The sequence below is a fragment of the Sander vitreus genome, chromosome 18 (assembly GCF_031162955.1).
Source record: "Sander vitreus isolate 19-12246 chromosome 18, sanVit1, whole genome shotgun sequence".
Lineage (NCBI taxonomy): Eukaryota > Metazoa > Chordata > Actinopteri > Perciformes > Percidae > Sander > Sander vitreus.
Genome location: NC_135872.1, coordinates 10,221,623 through 10,240,565, shown reverse-complemented (window position 1 = coordinate 10,240,565; position 18,943 = coordinate 10,221,623). Strand labels below are relative to the sequence as shown.

Sequence of the window (18,943 nt, the reverse complement as noted above, 5' to 3'; positions counted from 1 at the left end):
AAATACCCTGGAGACAGTGTTTGACTTTCTAATTAGCCAATTTACTAATTGCTGTTTTTAGTTTTTAATATGCAAAAGACTCCCCCTCACTCCCAGTATCTCATCCCATCTGGCCATTAACTTCATTCTTTATTCAATGCTGTGGATTTAAGAAATGGACAAATGTTGCTACTGATGGTTTCTAAGAGGGAATGGCACAGATGGTCCTACTGCAGACTCAACAGCTTGAAAAGCAACATGTCCAGCGATGGCAAGGAGGGACACTGCCAAAGATTCAACAGCCTGTCGACCTATGCTCCTTTACTTTCTGCATATTTATCAGCTTCCAGTCTGTTAGTCTGTAACACAACACAACACAGCTTCAAACGTGTCTAACCTATTGAAACGTGCTGGGCTGCTCTTACTGCCATTTTAAATCATTTTCATTAGCTCCATTAGGCAACTTAATTGAATTAGAAGGACCTTAACAGAGGACTGACACAGCTTTCCAAAAATAACATTCTGTTCATCATTAATGCTCGGGCTGTATGGCTATCATTGTACAAACTGTTTTCAGAGCCCCCCAAAAAAACTGTCAGCCCAGTCTGTCGATGCATTATGGTTCCTCCCTCTGAAATACTGTCACACCATGACTGCACGTCTTTGTTTAGTTTTTGATTTATTGGATAAAAAGTGTTTTTCCTGTCTAACAGCATGTAACAAACATGAGTTTCAGAAGGTATTTTAGGTTTGAAACATTGCATGGTGTGAAAACTCCCTAAAATACTCTGTAATAATAAATACTCTGTAATAAAAAGATCAGATAACATCAGTGACTGTACCCAACATGTAAATTGGCAAACACATCATAGCATTCATCTCCACACAGAGAAATCATTATTAGTCACCATTACACCGACATACTGTATGAAATTAGATTTAATCATGTTAAAATGTGTCTGAAGTCCAAAAATGTTTAAAGCAAGAGAGAGCTTACTTTTCATGTTGTGTTGCGTGTTCAGATACTGGACTACAGGGCATTAAGGAACAACTACTATTTAACATTTAAATGACATTAATAAGGCAATAATACAAACATGTTAACCTTTATTTAACAAGGAAAGCCTCATTCAGATTACTTTTTTTCAAAAGTAAAACAGTGAGTTACAGACAAACAATATAAACCAGAACACAAAATATGCCACAAAATCAGAATTAAACAAAAACAACCACTCATTTTGAATGTTATCACTCTCCATTAAAATTGCATTATCAGTGGTTATCAGCCTCATAGATATTGGTTAGAAGGGCCCGGTTACACATACTAGTAGGTTCAGAAGGCCGTTATCATCTATTCACATGGTGCCGTGCCGTTAGCCAGCTACAAAAGAAACATGACTCGCGTAACCCATGTAATTTACAAAAAAGACTTTTGGTTTCACACGAACACCGGTCTCCTGGTGTGAAAGTCCTGTGTTTGTTTGACCCATCCCCCTAAACCCTCCTTTAGGTTCATACACATCCATTACTTCCTCTCAGGATTTCACTTTTCACATTTTAACATTACTTTCACTTCAAATGATACTTCACTCAACAATCACACTTAAATCGACACTTCCACTTCCTTCAGCACTGCCATTTCAACTTCTTTCAGTAATTGTGTTTCTACTACTGCCACTTCAACTGCAACTTCCACTGTTTCAATATTGTTTCAGTATCCATATCAACTCACTCTTGAACTATTTTCAAGGATACACTTCAACTGACACTTGGCCTCAGGTCGTCACAACACGATAACAATAACAATAAGAGAAATATATTCACCGCGTCTGATGATTGAATGATTAAAAAAAAATCAGGAATAACATTTCTAACACAAATTATGAAAAAGATTACATCCTATAAACAAGCTAAACAACACCTCAAAACAAACCAAGAGCTTTCTGAAATCCCAGAAAAACAAATAAATAAGATCGGACATCAATGTATTACTACATCAATGTGTTAAGAAAGAAACATTATTAATAGTAATACATTTTTAAGACATTTCACCATGTGATACCCACCTACTCCAAAACCATCTCACAACCCTCAGGGGAGTTCCAACTGAAGGCTGAGAACTACTGAAATTAGCTGATGATTGTAGGCAGTGAAAATAAAAAGTAATCTTCTAAAAGGACAAATGTCTCCTTCAAGTGTTGCCTGTGCGAGCAGGCCAGCGGCTGTGACAGATTACCGGGAGAAGTATAGTTTACAGCTAACAATAACAGCTACATCACTGAACTCATAACAACCCTATTTTCTTCTGAGTTGGGCCAGTCTGCTCAGTATTATTCATTGAAGTTGGCATGTCCCTTTGCCTGAGGAAGGTTGAGTCATCCTCACGGTCACTTAGCAACTACCAAATATTGTTTAGTTAACGATCAAACATTTTAAACATTCGCTCTCACTAAAGTGTATAAAGTCAGTGATGATGCGTCACTAATCTTGGTAGTGCTTGATATGTACGTACTGTGACAGTTTGTGCTCTTGCAATTTTGGTTTACCTCGTGCTCTGATGAAATCTGAGATAATGATCTCAATTATAGCAAATATTGTCATTCTCCCTGCAGTGGGAGCCCAATTTAATTTTGACCTTATCCCAGAATGGAAGCATATCATACACATGGATGGATTTACTCGACTGAGGGTATTAGATGATGTCTTTGGATATTTATACCCATCGCCCATAGAAATTGCCTGTTTATGAAACGTCTTCTTCGAGGTTATAAACCAAACTTTTCAGCCGTGACCCTCGAGTGGCACAATTTATCAGAAATACTCGCTGCTCTCAACCTTTTGAAGCAAACACAGGGATTACACAATATAAATAACAATGACTCTCTCCGCACCCGTTGCTAATCAAGCCTAAATAGCAACTGTTTCTAGGACAGGGGGTGACCTGCTGCATGGCTGTGTGCGAGCCAGGGCATTTTAGCTCTGCATGGCTGTCCCACGGGGGGCTGGGGTTTAGCCTCTGTTGGCTGCTGCCTCCATGCTTTAGCAATGGAATGCTCTGGACTAATTAATGAGAGATATAGCAAGTCAGGAATTACAGGACACAGTTATTTGGCTTTGTTTAAATGAGAATATGTGATTATGTGTCTAATACTGTTTATGCTAATTCCTTAGTCTCCCTACATTATTCTACACAAGTTGTTGCAGCTGTCAGAATTATAAAACGCTTCACTTCCTGTATCACAGAGGATGCTTTCAGAAGAAAAAAGAATAGCAAATTTAAAACCTTTTGTGAATCGGCTATTGAAAAATAATTTAGATGTGATCACTTATTCAGTGAATAGTAAACAAATATTAAACTAGCACTAACGATGGTAATTAAAGGCTCACCTTTTGCTATTCTCCTGCTACATGTGAAAATGAATTTGCATGCATTGTAATTTCCTCCTTTAGTCAACAGTGTGTAAAATAGCTCAGCATAATAATATCAGACTCGTATCATGACAGCTGCTTTACATACGCTGGACCAGTACGACGAGTAGTGTGCACTTGTAAAGATTGTGTGAAAATAAACCCGTCATATTACCTTAAATGACACTGGCTGTGACGGGATACTGCAGGTTCACCCTATTTGCCTAAATTATATTATGGTGTCAGTTATGTCCCCTGTTATGCAAACAGGATGTGATGAAAGTGATAACCGAACAAGCGTAGACAAGAGCGAAACACAACACCATCACTTTCAAAGGCCATATTTGAACTGAGACAGGAGTCACAATTCCTCCTCCCATATACAACCACCTGTTTACATACATGACCAAAAGTTCCATATTTAGGTCACATGATGACAACGGAGCCATCTCAATGACAACAGAGAAAACTTCATCTGCTGGCAGTGGTGGAAAGTAACTATGTACATTTACTCAGGTACTGTACTTAAGTACAATTTTGAGATACTTGTAATTGAGCATTTCCATTTTATGCTACTTTATACTTCTACTCCACTACATTTCTGAGGAAAATACTGTAGGCTACTTTTAACTCCACTACTTATAGTTACTAGTTACTTTTTACATTAAAAAAAACATATGATATGTCTATATGGTATAATCTATATCCTTGACGTTCCACTTCCGGGATTGCGCCGGTGCCACAGGAAATTCCGCCGGATGCATGTATTGTCGCCCATGTCCGTTTCCTTCTGCTTTCTTTGTGTTGGAATTTTAAACTCCGGTGGATTTATGACGACTATGGTTAACTGATCCTCAGATCTCTGCAGGGTAAATCCAGACAGCTAGCTAGACTATCTGTCAAATCTGAGTTTTCTCTCGCACAAGTATTTTACAGCAGCTCCGTGCAAGACTAATATGGTATGATGCAGTACTCTACCCAATAGTATACAAATTATCTAGCCAAATTATTTGCAGAGGTTTTCTCCTTTCCAAAACAAACGGACCCGGTGATTTAAAGCTTTAGTGCGTAACTTTTTAATATTACTGAACGTCCGTTACATTCCAGCCATTGCCAAATGGCTGGAATGTAACGGACGTTCAGTAATATTAAAAAGTGCTACAAAAAAAGTGCTACAAAAATTAGCTACAAAGCTAATTAAGACTATCAGCTCCACACAACTCTCTCTGTAGTTCTCAGTATGTCTATGTTCAGAAGATTGTGGCGTCCAGTGACTTTCACGTGCAGAAACTCAAGTGAAGATAGTTACCGCTTCTGAAGAGTCCATCATGTTTTTTTAATCCTCCATGTCCTCCTTGGCTAATAGCAACTGCGTGGAGGAGGAGGGGTGGGGGTGGTGCGTGATCATGGAAGGCTTGTATCATGTGGATGCGCTGACAGTGTTGTTGTCATTACTTAGAATTCCGCATGGAGGTGACAGAAAGTCAGCACAATAGCTTTAATCTGGTAAAAACACTGGGGCAAAAAACTGTTTTACGTTGAAAATCTGTGTTTCTCCGACACTGTTCGTCGGCGCAGGGGCTAATTTAAAGCAACACTATGTAACTTTCCCCGCTTCGGTCCCCCTACAGGTTGTCTCATTGGAACTACAGCTGCAGCTAAAAGTTACATAGTGTTGCTTTAAGATCCAGACATCCCATGACTAGAATGCTTCAGCCGGTTAGAATATATAGTTAAAAATGACCAAGAAAACCACCACTATCTGCTGGTGAAGACTGTGAGATTTGCTTGAGAGCTTAAAATGTTTTTATTCGTTTCTCAGTTTCCTGGTGTGTGAATGGGAACAGATCATAACTGAAAACCTTATAAACTGTATGATGTCACTGTCCTGCAAAAAACATGTATCTCCAAAACATCAGCTTTTCACGAGCTAAGAAAACCAGCGCTGTTTTCAGCTCTGAGACGGTGCATTTTTCAGATCATCCAATGGGGTTTTAGTAGAAAAATTGCCTCAACCCATAAATTTTTTCAAAAAAAAAAGTCCAAATCACATAATTTGTTTTTAATGAACAGCGACGATGTGTTGATCATATTACCTGATCCCAAAACATTGGTGCCTATTTTAGATGTTAACATGCTGTAAATCATTCACTGTTCTTCTTACTGAAACAATGAATGGTGATATTCACCATATTTTTGTTATTCTTCCGTCTGCAGTTAACATCAGTAACTACTTGGAAAAAATATTGTACTCTATTAACTAAAATCCTCCGTGAGCACCTCCCGTGATCCTACAATCTTTGTTCTCTCCCTTTGTTTGGGGTCCCCTTGGAAAACTAATTATGTCCTTTCATGCTCTTCTCCTCCTTGTTCACGGACTGACAAAGTGGAAGCCGACAATGCAGGAAAGCTGATGAGTATGCAGATGACTAGAGAGAGAGAGAGAGAGAGAGAGAGAGAGAGAGAGAGAGAGAGGGGGAGAGAGAGAAGAGAAATTAAAGCAGAGAGGCAGTAGTGGAGAGTGATGTGTGTCATTTGGTGATGTCATGCATCCAAGCGTCCAGGGTGACAGCGGCGGTGGTAACGGCCTGAGTCAGAGGATGACATCAACGAAACAAGCTGTCAGACAGGTTGTGAATGGGCTTAGTCCCACACTCCCATTGTCCGCTGGTTTAATGCTGTTATTCAGCCTGCCACCGGCCTTACCATTTGTTAATCTGACCTAACACACAGTTAAACACAGGACAAAGACACACAAACAGCAAATTTAAAGGCCAGCATAGAAAGAAGGCCAGTGGCGAAATGTCAGCCTGTAATACACCATCACAGCTTTTTGAATACAAAAGAAGAAGCACACAGTTTTGAGTGAGGTCAGGCAATGAACATTTACTAGCAGGCCGATTCAGCAAAGCTTATATTGATTAGCTCTGTGTTTGACTTCTATACTATCACTATTTACACTTGTTTGAGTAAAATCTGCTGAAACTTACAGTAAGCAGCTGTGGTAGAAAATTACTGAATGTTTCTTAAATATAAAAGAGTAGAATATCACCAAACATATCCTTTTAAGATAAGGACATGGATATAATCAGTTCTTTGAGCTAGATGCTAAATGTTCACAACGACAATACTACCGTGCTGATGTTTACCAGGTGTAATGTTCACCATCGTAGTTTTGTGCGTAAACATGCTAACATTTGCTAATTAGCACTAAACACAAAGTACAGCGGAGGCTGATGGGGGAAAGTAGTCGACAAATGGAAATTTTGATTTCATGACGACGCTAGATGAAAAAAACAGTGGCTCACCAAATTCATTAAGAGTCATCCCGAGGGAAACATGAATGTCTGAAACACATTTCATGAGAAATCATCCAATAATTGTTGAGATATTCCTCTCAAAACCACAGATGTGAACCTCATGGTGGCACTTGAGAGGATTCACAAGAGGATCACTAAAGTCATTAAGATATATCCTCCAGGGACTGTGAATGTAGTGTTTATGGAAATCCATCCAGTAATTGTTAGACAGTAGACTGTAGTAGACAGACCAACATTGCCATCCCTAGAGCCATACCGTTAGCGTGACTAAGAATATGGGTCCAAATACCAATATAATGTCAAGTCTGATACACTTTAATCCATTATCTCCACAGTTTGCTTATAAAGGGTTAAAAGCTTTTTCACTAATGCATTTAATAACCTGTCACCCTTAAGGCAATATATATATCCACATGACGAATTTTAGCTGATGTCAAAGTAACACAATATTAAAAGGTTCAACCACATTATCTCCACTAACCACCATCCAGACATTCAGGGGGTTAGAGGAAGTGTGGATTGAGAGAAGGATGAGTAAAGGCAGAAATGCAAAGACAGACAGACTCTCCCGCTCCCAAATTCATTCAAACTACACCAGGCTTTGTTGTATTTTCCAACCACACAACCCCCCACCATGAAGACAAACAAGGCTTCTTTGGGGTCAGGTCTAGCTCATTGTTTGTTCATTGCTCACTGTACTTACACAGAATTACAGTTAAATAGGGACAACATGAGTCAGTGGGCACATATACGCTTCCATGAGTCAGTGCGGTGTACATAGTTAACAGGTTGGTTTCAGAAAAAAACGTTTCAAAGAATCATCCTACATGGTATTACACCTGTAGAGTTTCAGAGGATTGAACAAAGTGTGAAACTCATTTGCAGACTGCAGGTTCGATAAGTGAGTGTGTGGGTGGGTGAATGAATGATATCACCTCTCAAATGTATAAATATCCATTATGCTTTTTTATATTTGAAAAAAGGGGTCTACAGAATAAGAAGTGAAAATCTAAGATTACATGTTTACTAGAACTAGAGTCATTATCTTCCGCTGTGTAGTCAAAACACGCTTTCAGTGCAAGAAAAGGGCATGAATTAAAGGGTGACATCATGTGAATCCTCACAAAAGATACAGCCCACATGAATAAAAGCAAATTTTATCTTTCAGAGACTCAACAGTTCAAATAAAACCCTTTTAAGGCTGAGATAAAGACCTTACATCAAATGCACACAGTAGGTTGCAGGTGGCTGGAGTGCCCCCTGCAGGAGAGGGCTATAATGACTCAATTATATAACAAATACTTCATTTAATTTATGTGGCAAAACCTGGGTTACATCGTGGTTCATGGTTACCAATGGAAGAATTTGAGAACAAAAAAACTGTTTTGATTAAATATTACATCAAAGATAATCATTACAAATATATTTAAAAAAATAAGATCAGAGCAGCTCTAATATTTAAAACACTCCACAGAGTTTGCTGATGACTGTTTGATAACCTGGAAGCCAGGATGGCAAAAGCTCACCTTAAAACTCATGTAGGAGTGTCACTTTCCTTTGTTAAAATATTCACCTCCTAGATGTGATATTTCATTCCATGTCAAACCAGCCAAAATACTTGCAGGCAAACCAACAAAAAAAAGAGTATAATCTATAGATTGTGTCACTGCTGTCTTGCTTTTCTTAATAATTGATGCCTGCCTGGAATTCTGTTGTGATTCTTTCTTCAGATTTCAGATCATTGAGGGTTCTCCCCACTTGTGCTCCAGTTGGCTGGTCTCCACAGAGCTTGAAGGAAAGTCACAACATTCGGATGGCCACTTATCACACTCAGGCATGCAACAAAATTAAACCTCCATAGCCTCAGGTGAATGCTCTGTCGGTCAGGGCACTTTGCATTTCAGTCATTACATTGCGGTTCTCCACTGCTCGTCTTTAGTTCAGAGGGGGTAGGGGGGTTTGTCCATGCAACTGTGTGCATGAGCAACATTTCTGGTCCTAAGTCATTATCAGTGATTGTCCAGTCCCCAGTGAAGATATGAGATCAGACATACATATATGTAGAAGGGTGAGCTGTTTATTCAGAGGCCAAGATTGTATTCCTCCCTGGATAAATAGAGCACTCTTAGAAGTAAAGAGGATCAGTTTGCGTTCACCAGCCTGATCTATCCTCACAGTCGGTGCACAGCCGAGAAAGCTCCTGGTCTTAGCACATACACAGAGCTGAGCGCCGTCTCCCCAGGAATCAGCTCACAGTCTTTATTCTCCTAATACATTATTGAAAGCTATTTTTGCCGCTGCACTCCAAGAACAAAGGTATTGCAGTTGTCACTTTCAACTTTACAGACAGAATGGGGAGGATATTTTTGGAACAAATTTTTTGTGCTTTTTTTCCTCTCCCTGAAGTTCCCCAAGACTTGACTACCCTCAAGCATTTTTTTGTCTTAGCATCTGCCAGTATGACGAGTGTGTCGAAAGCCTTTTTTTTTTTTTAATCGTGCTGTTCAGAAGGGCCATCATAGGTTTGGAATACACCCATTATTGTGGCTATTTTTGCACCAAAGCAAATGTAGCCTAATTATGATAAGATTTAAAGCTGACTTCATTCATGAGTTTGATTGTTTTATTTCCCTTTCATTTTTGTAGTTTGATCTTCTGTTGCATTTTGAAGATGATTCAGACTTCATGTTTTTTTTCTGTTTTATCTTTGTCCTTGTAGCGTGCGGCACTGGTGAACACATCAGTATGTTAAGTCCAAATTGCACGGTTGAATTATCACGCTTTCGTCCTCTTTTCCCTCCACTCTAAAACCATACTTCAAGTGTCTTGCAGAGTTACTAAGATGTTACACTGTCACTGTCCAAGTCTGGATTTTAGGTTACAAATCCTCACAGCCCAGCAGACCAACCAAGCAAGACCCTGAGTCACCAACTTGTGTGTGTTTCTGTGTGTGTGTGTGTGTGTGTGTGTGTGTGTGTGGTATAGGAGTGAGTGAGACTGTACGAGAAGGAAAAACTCAATTAATGTCAGCCTCACACAACAAAGCAAGATCCAGGGACTTCTCTACGCCAGGCATAAAATTAAAACATCTCTCCCGACATGATTTGAGTAGTTTATTTTTTCTCGGCAGAAAATAGATTCAGTCTGCAACCTGGTGATTAATTACACAACAATTATTATGCCTGTCAGTTCACAGTGGGGTTAGGCCGAAGACGTCAGTAAATTTCTCCCTGAGCTAGAGGAGGTATAAAGGGCCTGTTAGAGTCGTCAGATGAGCCCAAGGAGAAAGAATTTTCTTTTTTTCCTGATAGATTTTACAGTACAGTATGTCCCAACATCCTTGGGGTGCATAACCAGATGAACATAAATCATAACCTTTCCTCTTAGACTGACCAAGTTTAGTGGCCAGTAGCACCAGTGGATGTGTATCACTCCCTCCATCTGCCATCTCCCAAACTGTTGCAGTAAAAACAAGTGTGAACAGGATAAATAAAGGTTACATCAAATATAAATGTAATTAAGCACCTTGATTCTTCAGGTACAAATTAAAAACAGACTTTCCTGTCTGGTTATTTTTTTCCACAAACTAAATTCTTAATTGATTTTTTTCAGAAAATGTACTATATCTTGACTTGTATCAATATATCACGACATAAAATTACATAAACTTCAACTGAGGATTTGATCCATATTGCTCTCTATGACCTCAGTGTCTTAACCAAGTACACGCTGCAGACTAGTTAGCAGCCATGCAGGTCACCCTGCCCCAGACTCCTGCTGCTGCCTCAGGATGCAACAATAAGCCGATGGTTGCAATAGGGACACTTTTTGTTGCTCAGACAAAGACAGATTTGAGTGTGAAAAGATGACAAGAAGTGTGTAATTCAAACTTAAAACCTCTAGTGATGGAAGAGGTGAGATGGTGAAGAACAGCAAACTACAATTGCTCCCTGCAGAAGCTCCTTTGTGTAGGCACCTTTGAGTGGGTAAGAATACAATAGTTCCAGAGACAGAGACAGAGAGACAAAGTAGTCTCCACTTTGAATCTCTGTACAAAACATTTGCTCCAAACTGTCAAGGTACCCTTGAGGAAGAAACTAAACCCCCAACGGAGCTGCTCCATGACAAAGAACAGTGCAATGATTGCCTCAACTGTGAGCATCTGTGTAGATGATTAAAAAATTCAAAGCCCCGGGGGAAAACAATCTTTAAAAAGGTCACAACCAGGACACAATCCAAAGCAGTGACCAGCTCTGACCTCCATCCTCTTTACTGCTCCATGAGTTTTGAAACGTGTGTTATGTATTCCCAGATTCCTTCTGCAGCTGCTCCTATGGTATGGCAAGTGCTTTGGTTTATGTAATGACTGCAAAGCAACACACACATAACACATGCAGTACAGCTCACTGAGTTGCTGCATGGCCAACATTGTGGCAAGCCGAAACAGAATCATTACAAACACTTTGGCTTATTAAATTGGCCTGCTGCTGAATGCAAGACTTTATTTCATGATCCAGTCTAAAGGAGAGTAAGCTCAACGTTTGAAGGCCAGGATCTTGTCATCAAAACCATACAAAAATCTCCTTTTTTTTTATACATAGATGGCTTCAAAATATACAAGCCTCTTTGTGAAAATCAAAATTGACAGCGCTGCATATACTGCGTGTGTGCAAAATACAAGCACATATACAAGCTAACCACAAGTCAATTATGATCTTTTACTGAAGGCATGTCTCACATTGAAGGGATAAGGACTCATTCTGACGCTATTAACCAGAAACCACCTGTCAATGGTCTGTCCCACTTACTTAAACGTATGCTGTGTTGTTACTGAAAGCTATGTTCCCACATGACAATTGACTGGATAGACTTGACAGAGAAAATCCCTCAGGCTGTGTGTGGTGCACACACACTTGTGACCTTAAAGCCCTTCTGTACTGTACAGCAGTCATAGGTCAGCTCAGGTCAGAATGAGACTCTGCTTCCATTAAAATGTTTACAGAAACCAACATGAGAACTGACATTCAGAGCTACACTCTGCCAAAATTAGATGTTCATACCCTCCAGATACTCACTGCAGAAGTATAGAACAAGAGCTCCACATAGTGGGCAATGTAGCCTGTGCCTTGATAATGGAAAAAAACAAACTGTAGGCATGATTACCTAACACAAACGGGCCCTATTTTAACGATCTAAGGTGCGTTTAGGGCGTGTATGAATCCACTTTTGCTAGTTAAACGGCGTGCGCATGGTTCAAAAGGGTTGTACTTAGTGTCTTTATTAATTCATAGGTGTGTTTTGGGCGTAACATGCCATAAACCAATCAGAGTGTCATCTCCCATTCCCTTTAAAAGCCAGGCGCGTTTGTACCTTGGCGCATTGCTATTATGATGGCGGATTTGCTAAGCAGGAAGGAGAGATTTTCAGGAGAAGAAACTGATCTGCTCGTGCGTTAAGTGAAAGTGCGCGAGCAGATCATATATGGCACAAGCACTATTCCACCAAAACTCCATAATGCTATTTCACATTGTAATATTTTTGTTTTTAATCTTTTGCATGTTTGTGTGCAGCTGCGCATCCCTGTGTGTAACAAGCACAGTGTGCGCGCCCATTTTCCTGATGCGCTTTTAAAATAACAATGAAGTGCTGCGTTATTGACTTTAGACCAGGGTTTTGTTGGTCAATGGCGCAATCACTTTCCGCTGCCTCAAAATAGCGATACATCAAGAATGCACCTGACCACACCTCCCTGTAAGACCAGCACGCCCATGGGCGCACAGATGGGTGCAGGTGCATTTGCTATTTATACGACATGGGCGCTGGGCGAGAAATTGACAACTGCGTCGGTCTTAAACTAGCAAAGACACTTGCGTCGGGCTTTGCGCTGCGCCGGGTATAAGATAGGGTCCGAAGGAACAAGAAAATATGGAGGTTCATTTTTGTCAGTGAACCTTTTAAAAATATATTTTTTTTCACACAAAAGAAATGTTGTCAAAATAAACTTCATGTAAAAAAAAAAAAAACGTGCTCTTCATCAGGACGCTTTTGCCGGGTGTTTTCAGTTGTTTAGCCCGACAGCATCACAGCTCTGTTCTTGATTGTGAATCGCGAAGACACAATTTGATTTTCTCTTTGAGTTCTTCTCTCAACTTCACTCTCCGCTGGTTACCTGTGAGGCTGTGTACTTGAGCATTAGGTCTGTAAGAAGAAAGACATTGATACATAAAGATCTGCAGTAATTTTTATTTTGAATGCAACTGTTTTTAGACTAACTGAGTGCCCACAGTGGTGCTACAGAGAACGGATGCTGCTATTAGCCCCGGTTACAGATCTCACTACATCACTAACAAATCCATATTTTCCCAAACCAAGGCATTCCTGTTTTCTCTTAAGGACAAGCTGATTAAATCACCAACTTCTTTATAGATAATGAACCACATGTCATTGGTAAAGTATTTGCTAAGAACATCTTGTCATTTAAAATAGTTCCCAGTGCACATGAGAAACATGGAGTGTTCTTTTTACACGTAACTTCAGGGTTTCCTTAAACCATTAAATGCCAACTTCTATCTCAAAATGCAAAGTCAAGTTTCCTGCCAAAAGTTAGGGCTTAAAAAGCTAATTTTACATCTTGTTAAAAAAAAGATTACTGTTACATCAAAACTCCTGTGTGTGGAATATGTAAGTGATGTATAGGGCTTTCAAATGATTCAGATGCACTGATGTCTGCTACAGGGCCTTTTTTGATTCTACCACTAGCAGTCACCACCGTCATAAGTCCTGTACTATAAATTGAGGCTTTAACAGGATATTGAGGTCCATGTGCTTCATTAACAGGTGTCTCGGTCTATAACTGTGATCAGATCTCAGACTCAAACATTGAAAATAAATACTGTTAGCACAAACTCCAACGTTGTGTCTGAAAGTCTTTGCCTCTATAATTACAGGTAACATTCAGGATTGACATAACGTCTACAGAAATGTTAACACTAACAACAAGTTAAAGTTAACAAGTTAACAATACTTCCAGAAGACAGCTTATGCACATGTGCGCCTACTTACCCGGGCAAAGGATTTTTGTCAGTGGTGCCTTCACTTCCATGAGCTCTGGGTTCTCCTCAGAATCTTTACTGGCGTGGAAGCTTGTGAAGTGCAGCGCAGGCCACCAGTCTTTTCTTGCAGCCATTTGTCCAGAGACAATATCCTTCCAGTCTTCTCTGTTTTGAGACAGAAATATACAGAACAGCTAGCTTCAGCAACAATAAGTAACGTATAGAAAGTAACCTGCACTCTCTGTAAAGTTCAATCAAAAATAGAGCTTCCAATTTTCTGAACACTTTGATACATACTGTAACTGTAGTTTTTGAATAATGGACTTCAAACGCTCCCACGCGTCCAGGTTGCTCCTCCAGCAGGGAAAGTCCAACATTTCCAAAACGACTCCTAAAGCTTTCTGGATGTCACTTCTTTTCTCTAGAAAACAAATCAATAATGGATATTACGGAAAACAGAGAAATCATCATTCGGAGACATGGCTATAACAAAGGGGAACATGTTTTAATTAAAAACTAGTCAAATTAAGACATCTTTTCCAAAACCCTATATCTTATATCAAAACAATAAGCTTCATAATGTTTCCAGTTAGGCATCACTTTGGTAAAAAATAACTTAAATTCAACTTTTCTTCTCATGAATTTGATTCCATTTTAATTCTGTGTATAATGGTCAGACATTTAATTTAAGATCAAATCTGCTTTTACCTGACTGAAGCAGGAGGGAGCTGTACTCCAACATCAACTCATGGCTTGGGACTAGGACATGGAGGATCTACAGCATAGGGAAGTAAAGTTATGAGGATGCATTAGACACTGTATTTCTGTGTGCTGAACTGTAAATCTAACAAGTTCTAGTTTAGCTAAGTTAATATCGTAACTTGTACACTGTTTCACAGGGATCATTACAGTTTCATATATCTCTTTATAATATCAGTATAAATCAGTATAAATACAGTGCTTTAAACATACAGTTATACCTTCAATACTTTCATCAGTTTCCTCTCCGAAGTATCGTGCCTCTTTAAGTACTGGTACAGGTAGACATGTGCGTTGGGATTGGGTGGAAAAGTGCTGTCATATGCGTAATCATTAAGGACTTTCAAAGCCTCCTCGTGATCTTCATAGAACTCCAGCATCTGCCAAAATAAAACCGTTACACAAGAAGTAGGGACATTTCACTTGAACTGGGCCTGAAATTGAACGATAGTAAACCTGACAAGAACAAGACAAAAGTTTATTTCTTAAATCAAGAGCATGAAGCAGACTGATGGTATCAAAAAATGCATAGTAGGTCTACTCAAGGACTGTGAAGTTTTGACATTTTTGCTTCAAAAAATGACAAACTATTAATCGATTATTAAGATTGTTGCCGATTCATTCTGTTTCATCGTGTGATATTAAAATATATATTTCTGAAGTTACATTGGGATGTTGGGAATAAGTTCTTACCTCAACGTAACTCAGTATGAAGGGATCCCAGATGCCAGGATTTTTCAAAATCTCCTTCAGATTCACAGAGGCCTGTCTGAAGTAGTTGTGCATGTCTTGGTTGTCACCAGAGTCGGGATACTCTGAAACAGTAGGAACAGTTTACGCAAACAATAAAGACATTTTTAAAACATGAAAATTGCACCAGATGGTATTCGTTGGAAAGATTGTACACACAAATAGGTTTCCCTCCTACAACGTAATCACCTCTTTAGCTCCTTTTTCTACCTGAGTAGTTACTGGCTCTGACCTGTAGGTGGCAGTGTGACATCACACAAGAGCTTGCAGCATGTCTGCATAACTGAGACCAGTAAATAATAGATGCGTTAAACTTATCACCTTACCAGTATTGGAGTGTGTGAACTTTTTGTCACACCAGATGATATAATCCAGTAAACTCCTGTAGGCGTGGATCAGTTTAATCCTCTGGTACTGAGCTGCTGACTCCTTCCCATGCCTCCAACTTTCAGCGACAGACAGCTGACGCTTTGCATCTTCGATGTGACCATTAAGCAGCAGGTGGAATGAATGTTCCAGACAGATCTATACACGCAGAGGAACAAGTCTCAAATGTCTTTCAGTAATGTTAAAAAAACAACAACTGTGCACTGTGTAGTCAGGTCAACCAGCTAACATACCATTAGGTAATGTCTAACTCCTGAGTGTTTCATTCGTTCATAGATGTTGTTATAGTCCTCCATCTTTGAGTTGGGGTGATGGTGAAGGATCTCGGTGCTGATTCTCCAAATAAGCTGGGGTGGAAATTGCAAAAAAAAATGTCAATATCAAGAACGATAACTGATAATTTATTTATGAATACACTGTTTAAATGTTTGCACTCTTTGCCAATTTTGTTTGGATGACTGTAAAAGAATGAAGTTGTGTTTTTAGAAACTGGGCTGTTGTGGAAACTAGGGAGAGGAGTCAAATTGTTGTCTGTTCATGCTGTACTTTAGAATTATGTGTTGTAATGTATGTCCTTGGCTGGGCACTGTCTGCATGACACAAAAACATACTAATGCGGATAAAACCAAACCTACCTCCTTATACGGCTGACCTGTGCCATTGGTTGGGTCTTCTAACATTTGTGGGTAACATGCCATATATTCTGCTGCCTCTTGCCATCTGTGATGCAGCAGGGCTTCTCTGATCTGCTCCAGACAGACTCTGGTACTCTGGTGAAACCCAGTTTCCTTTGGAGTCTCTTAAGATAAAAAAACAAAAACAAAAAAAAACAGTTATTATTTGATGACATGCATGTATGCGTCATAAACATTATCAAGGTTCCACAGCTCGACAGTCAGTTACTGGATTTTAGAGGTTTATACCAATATTTATATTCGAGAGTGGACATAATGACACATTAACCAATTGTAATTGTTTTACATCAACACATAACAGAAACATTTTCCATAAAGATTCTACAAATTGTAACTTAATTGCACTACATTGTGGAAGATTTTTCAGTTTCTGGTAACAATTTATGTAATGAGACATCTTATACAACTTATCTTAAACGTTTCTGTTTTTTATCAGTCAGCATATACCCCGATACATCTGCAAAAAGTTAATATTGGCCGATATATCAAACCGGAAGATATATTAGTGTAGGTCTATTGGAGTCTATATTGGAAACATAACAACTCACCTGCACACATGGGATTAACCAGAGGGAGCTTTGACTTTTTTCGATCCTTTTGAAGAGTTGCCATCCGAGGAATCGCTGTCATCATCCAAGTCTTCAAGAGGCACCAGCTCTCTTTGCAAATCATCCATAATCAGCACAGCAGTTAAACTCAAATATGACAGCTGCCTTTTATCTCTTGCGCTGACGCTCAGTGTATGACGTCCACCTGGAGGGAGACAAAAAATTGTGTGAGCAAGCAACTTCCTTACAAGACATAAAGATTGCTTAGTGTCATAAGTCATGTCTAAATGATTATTGTAACTATTGATTAATCTTCTGATTATTTTCTGGATTCCCCAATGCACTGTTTGTCCTACAAAACATCAGAAAACTGAAAAATGGCTATCACAATATCAAATTGCTTTTTTTTTTGGCCTGACCAACAATCTAAATCCCAAATGTATTTATTTTTATTATAATGTAAGACATGTAAAAGCAGCAATGTCTCACATGCAAAAAGCTGGACCATGCATTGGCATTTTTGCTTAATGATTTAAACAATTATAGGATTATAAAATTGCTGTTGATTAATTTCCTGTCTATCAACTAATCGTTTCAGCTCTGGAGCTAACTGCTATGTAATTAAGGTGTGATAGTAGACAGGTAACGTTAGTCATTACAGATGAACACTAATACACCAGTGCTAGTATTGTTATTTGATCTTTTAGACTTAACTTAATGCCGCGTTCTATTTACCTCGGAAGCCGGAGCTAGGAATGACGTCATACCCGAGTTGAACGCGTTCCAAAAGTCGGATTTTCATTGTTTTCATTAGCTCTAGCCCGGTTAGCTATTGTTAGCAATACCAGTTGATAACAACGCATTACGCCGTTTCTTGTGCATGCCAACAGCGTAACATGTCCACAGATAGAAGTTGAACATGCCTGTGTGAACGACTGATTTAGTGACACAAATAAGACAGAAGTGCTTATAACTTTATGTTACTGCAGCTTTTCACAACTTTTGATACAGGGGGCAGCCATGTTGGATTTTGAACTCGGGCTACTGCGAGGTTGTCCGAGTTCCGAGCTCGTAAATCTGAGGTCAGGGGGCGTGTTTCCGACTTTGACCTCGGAAAATCCGAGTTCCGAGGTAAATAGAACGCGGCATAACTTTATTCTACAGTTGTATGAGAATATATGTTATGTAATTTGAGGCTAAATCACCTAGCTGTTTAGCTTTCTCGTCAGCATCGTTTTTAATAAACATCACCACTAACAAAGTAAATAAGTATATAAAGGTGAGCTCTCTTTAGTCAGAAGAGGCAAGCTTATTCTCTTGTAAAACAAAGCTGGCTCAGTCCCTACCTGATGAGCAGTAGCGTTACCATTCCGTTCCCATGTTTCTGAAGGTAAACAACGTGCCAATGCTAAATTAACAACTAAGCTAACCTGCATCGGTGCATTCAAATCCAAAGCACAGTAATGTTACTTATTCAGAGTTTGAATCTCTGTTGTTATTTTTGATAAATTAATATGATGCGGTGTCTTGTATTGTCAATTAATGTGACTTCCACATGTTGTAACTATCCACCCAACAGTACAAGTAGCTGAGGAAGTGGAGAGAAAAGCTACACGCGTATTGGCTACTGTGGCCGGAAAAGGCGTAGCAAAGAGCTTCTTCTTCGCTTGCTTTTTGTTTTTTGTCTTTCTTCTACCAACCTAACATTCCCTTAATGAAAAAGGAATTTGGACTGTGTCTCAATTAATAGATGGATCTGGTGAATTTTTAAGCCATACAGAATTCTGTGACAAATGTAGTCTTCATTGTTCGTTTAGAGAATACACTAAAGTGATAAAAGCCATTCCAATTCCCTTTAAATCAATGACTCAACAACTTTTGGTTCATGCAAATGTTATGTCAAAGATGATGCCTCTTTGTGTTGATGGTGTCAGTTTGAACAGCAAACAGTTCACTAACAAGTTTGTTATCTTATTATCCCTTTCAACTAAAAAGAAAATATATTCTCCGAGACTATAGTGGTGAAGAGGCATGAAAGATTAGGA

At 39.2% G+C, this 18,943-nt stretch overlaps 1 protein-coding gene and 1 long non-coding RNA gene across 2 annotated transcripts; both read right to left on the bottom strand.

The window, feature by feature from the left end:
* Positions 1-1,073: 1,073 nt before the first annotated feature.
* LOC144533159 (uncharacterized) lies at positions 1,074-8,457 on the bottom strand. The gene is made up of 2 exons (XR_013503402.1): positions 3,563-8,457; positions 1,074-3,039 (listed from the first exon to the last, which is right to left on the bottom strand). It is a non-coding gene; the product is annotated as an uncharacterized LOC144533159 (long non-coding RNA).
* A 1,349-nt stretch (positions 8,458-9,806) lies between these two features.
* taf1a (TATA box binding protein (TBP)-associated factor, RNA polymerase I, A) lies at positions 9,807-17,890 on the bottom strand. The gene is given in 12 exon segments (XM_078274347.1): positions 9,807-12,905; positions 13,770-13,924; positions 14,057-14,180; positions 14,468-14,534; positions 14,740-14,898; positions 15,212-15,333; positions 15,595-15,793; positions 15,889-16,002; positions 16,291-16,454; positions 16,899-16,938; positions 16,940-17,103; positions 17,634-17,890. Coding segments are annotated over 12 exon segments (1,431 nt in total). The 5' UTR covers positions 17,710-17,890; the 3' UTR covers positions 9,807-12,858.
* Between the last annotated feature and the right edge of the window lie 1,053 nt (positions 17,891-18,943).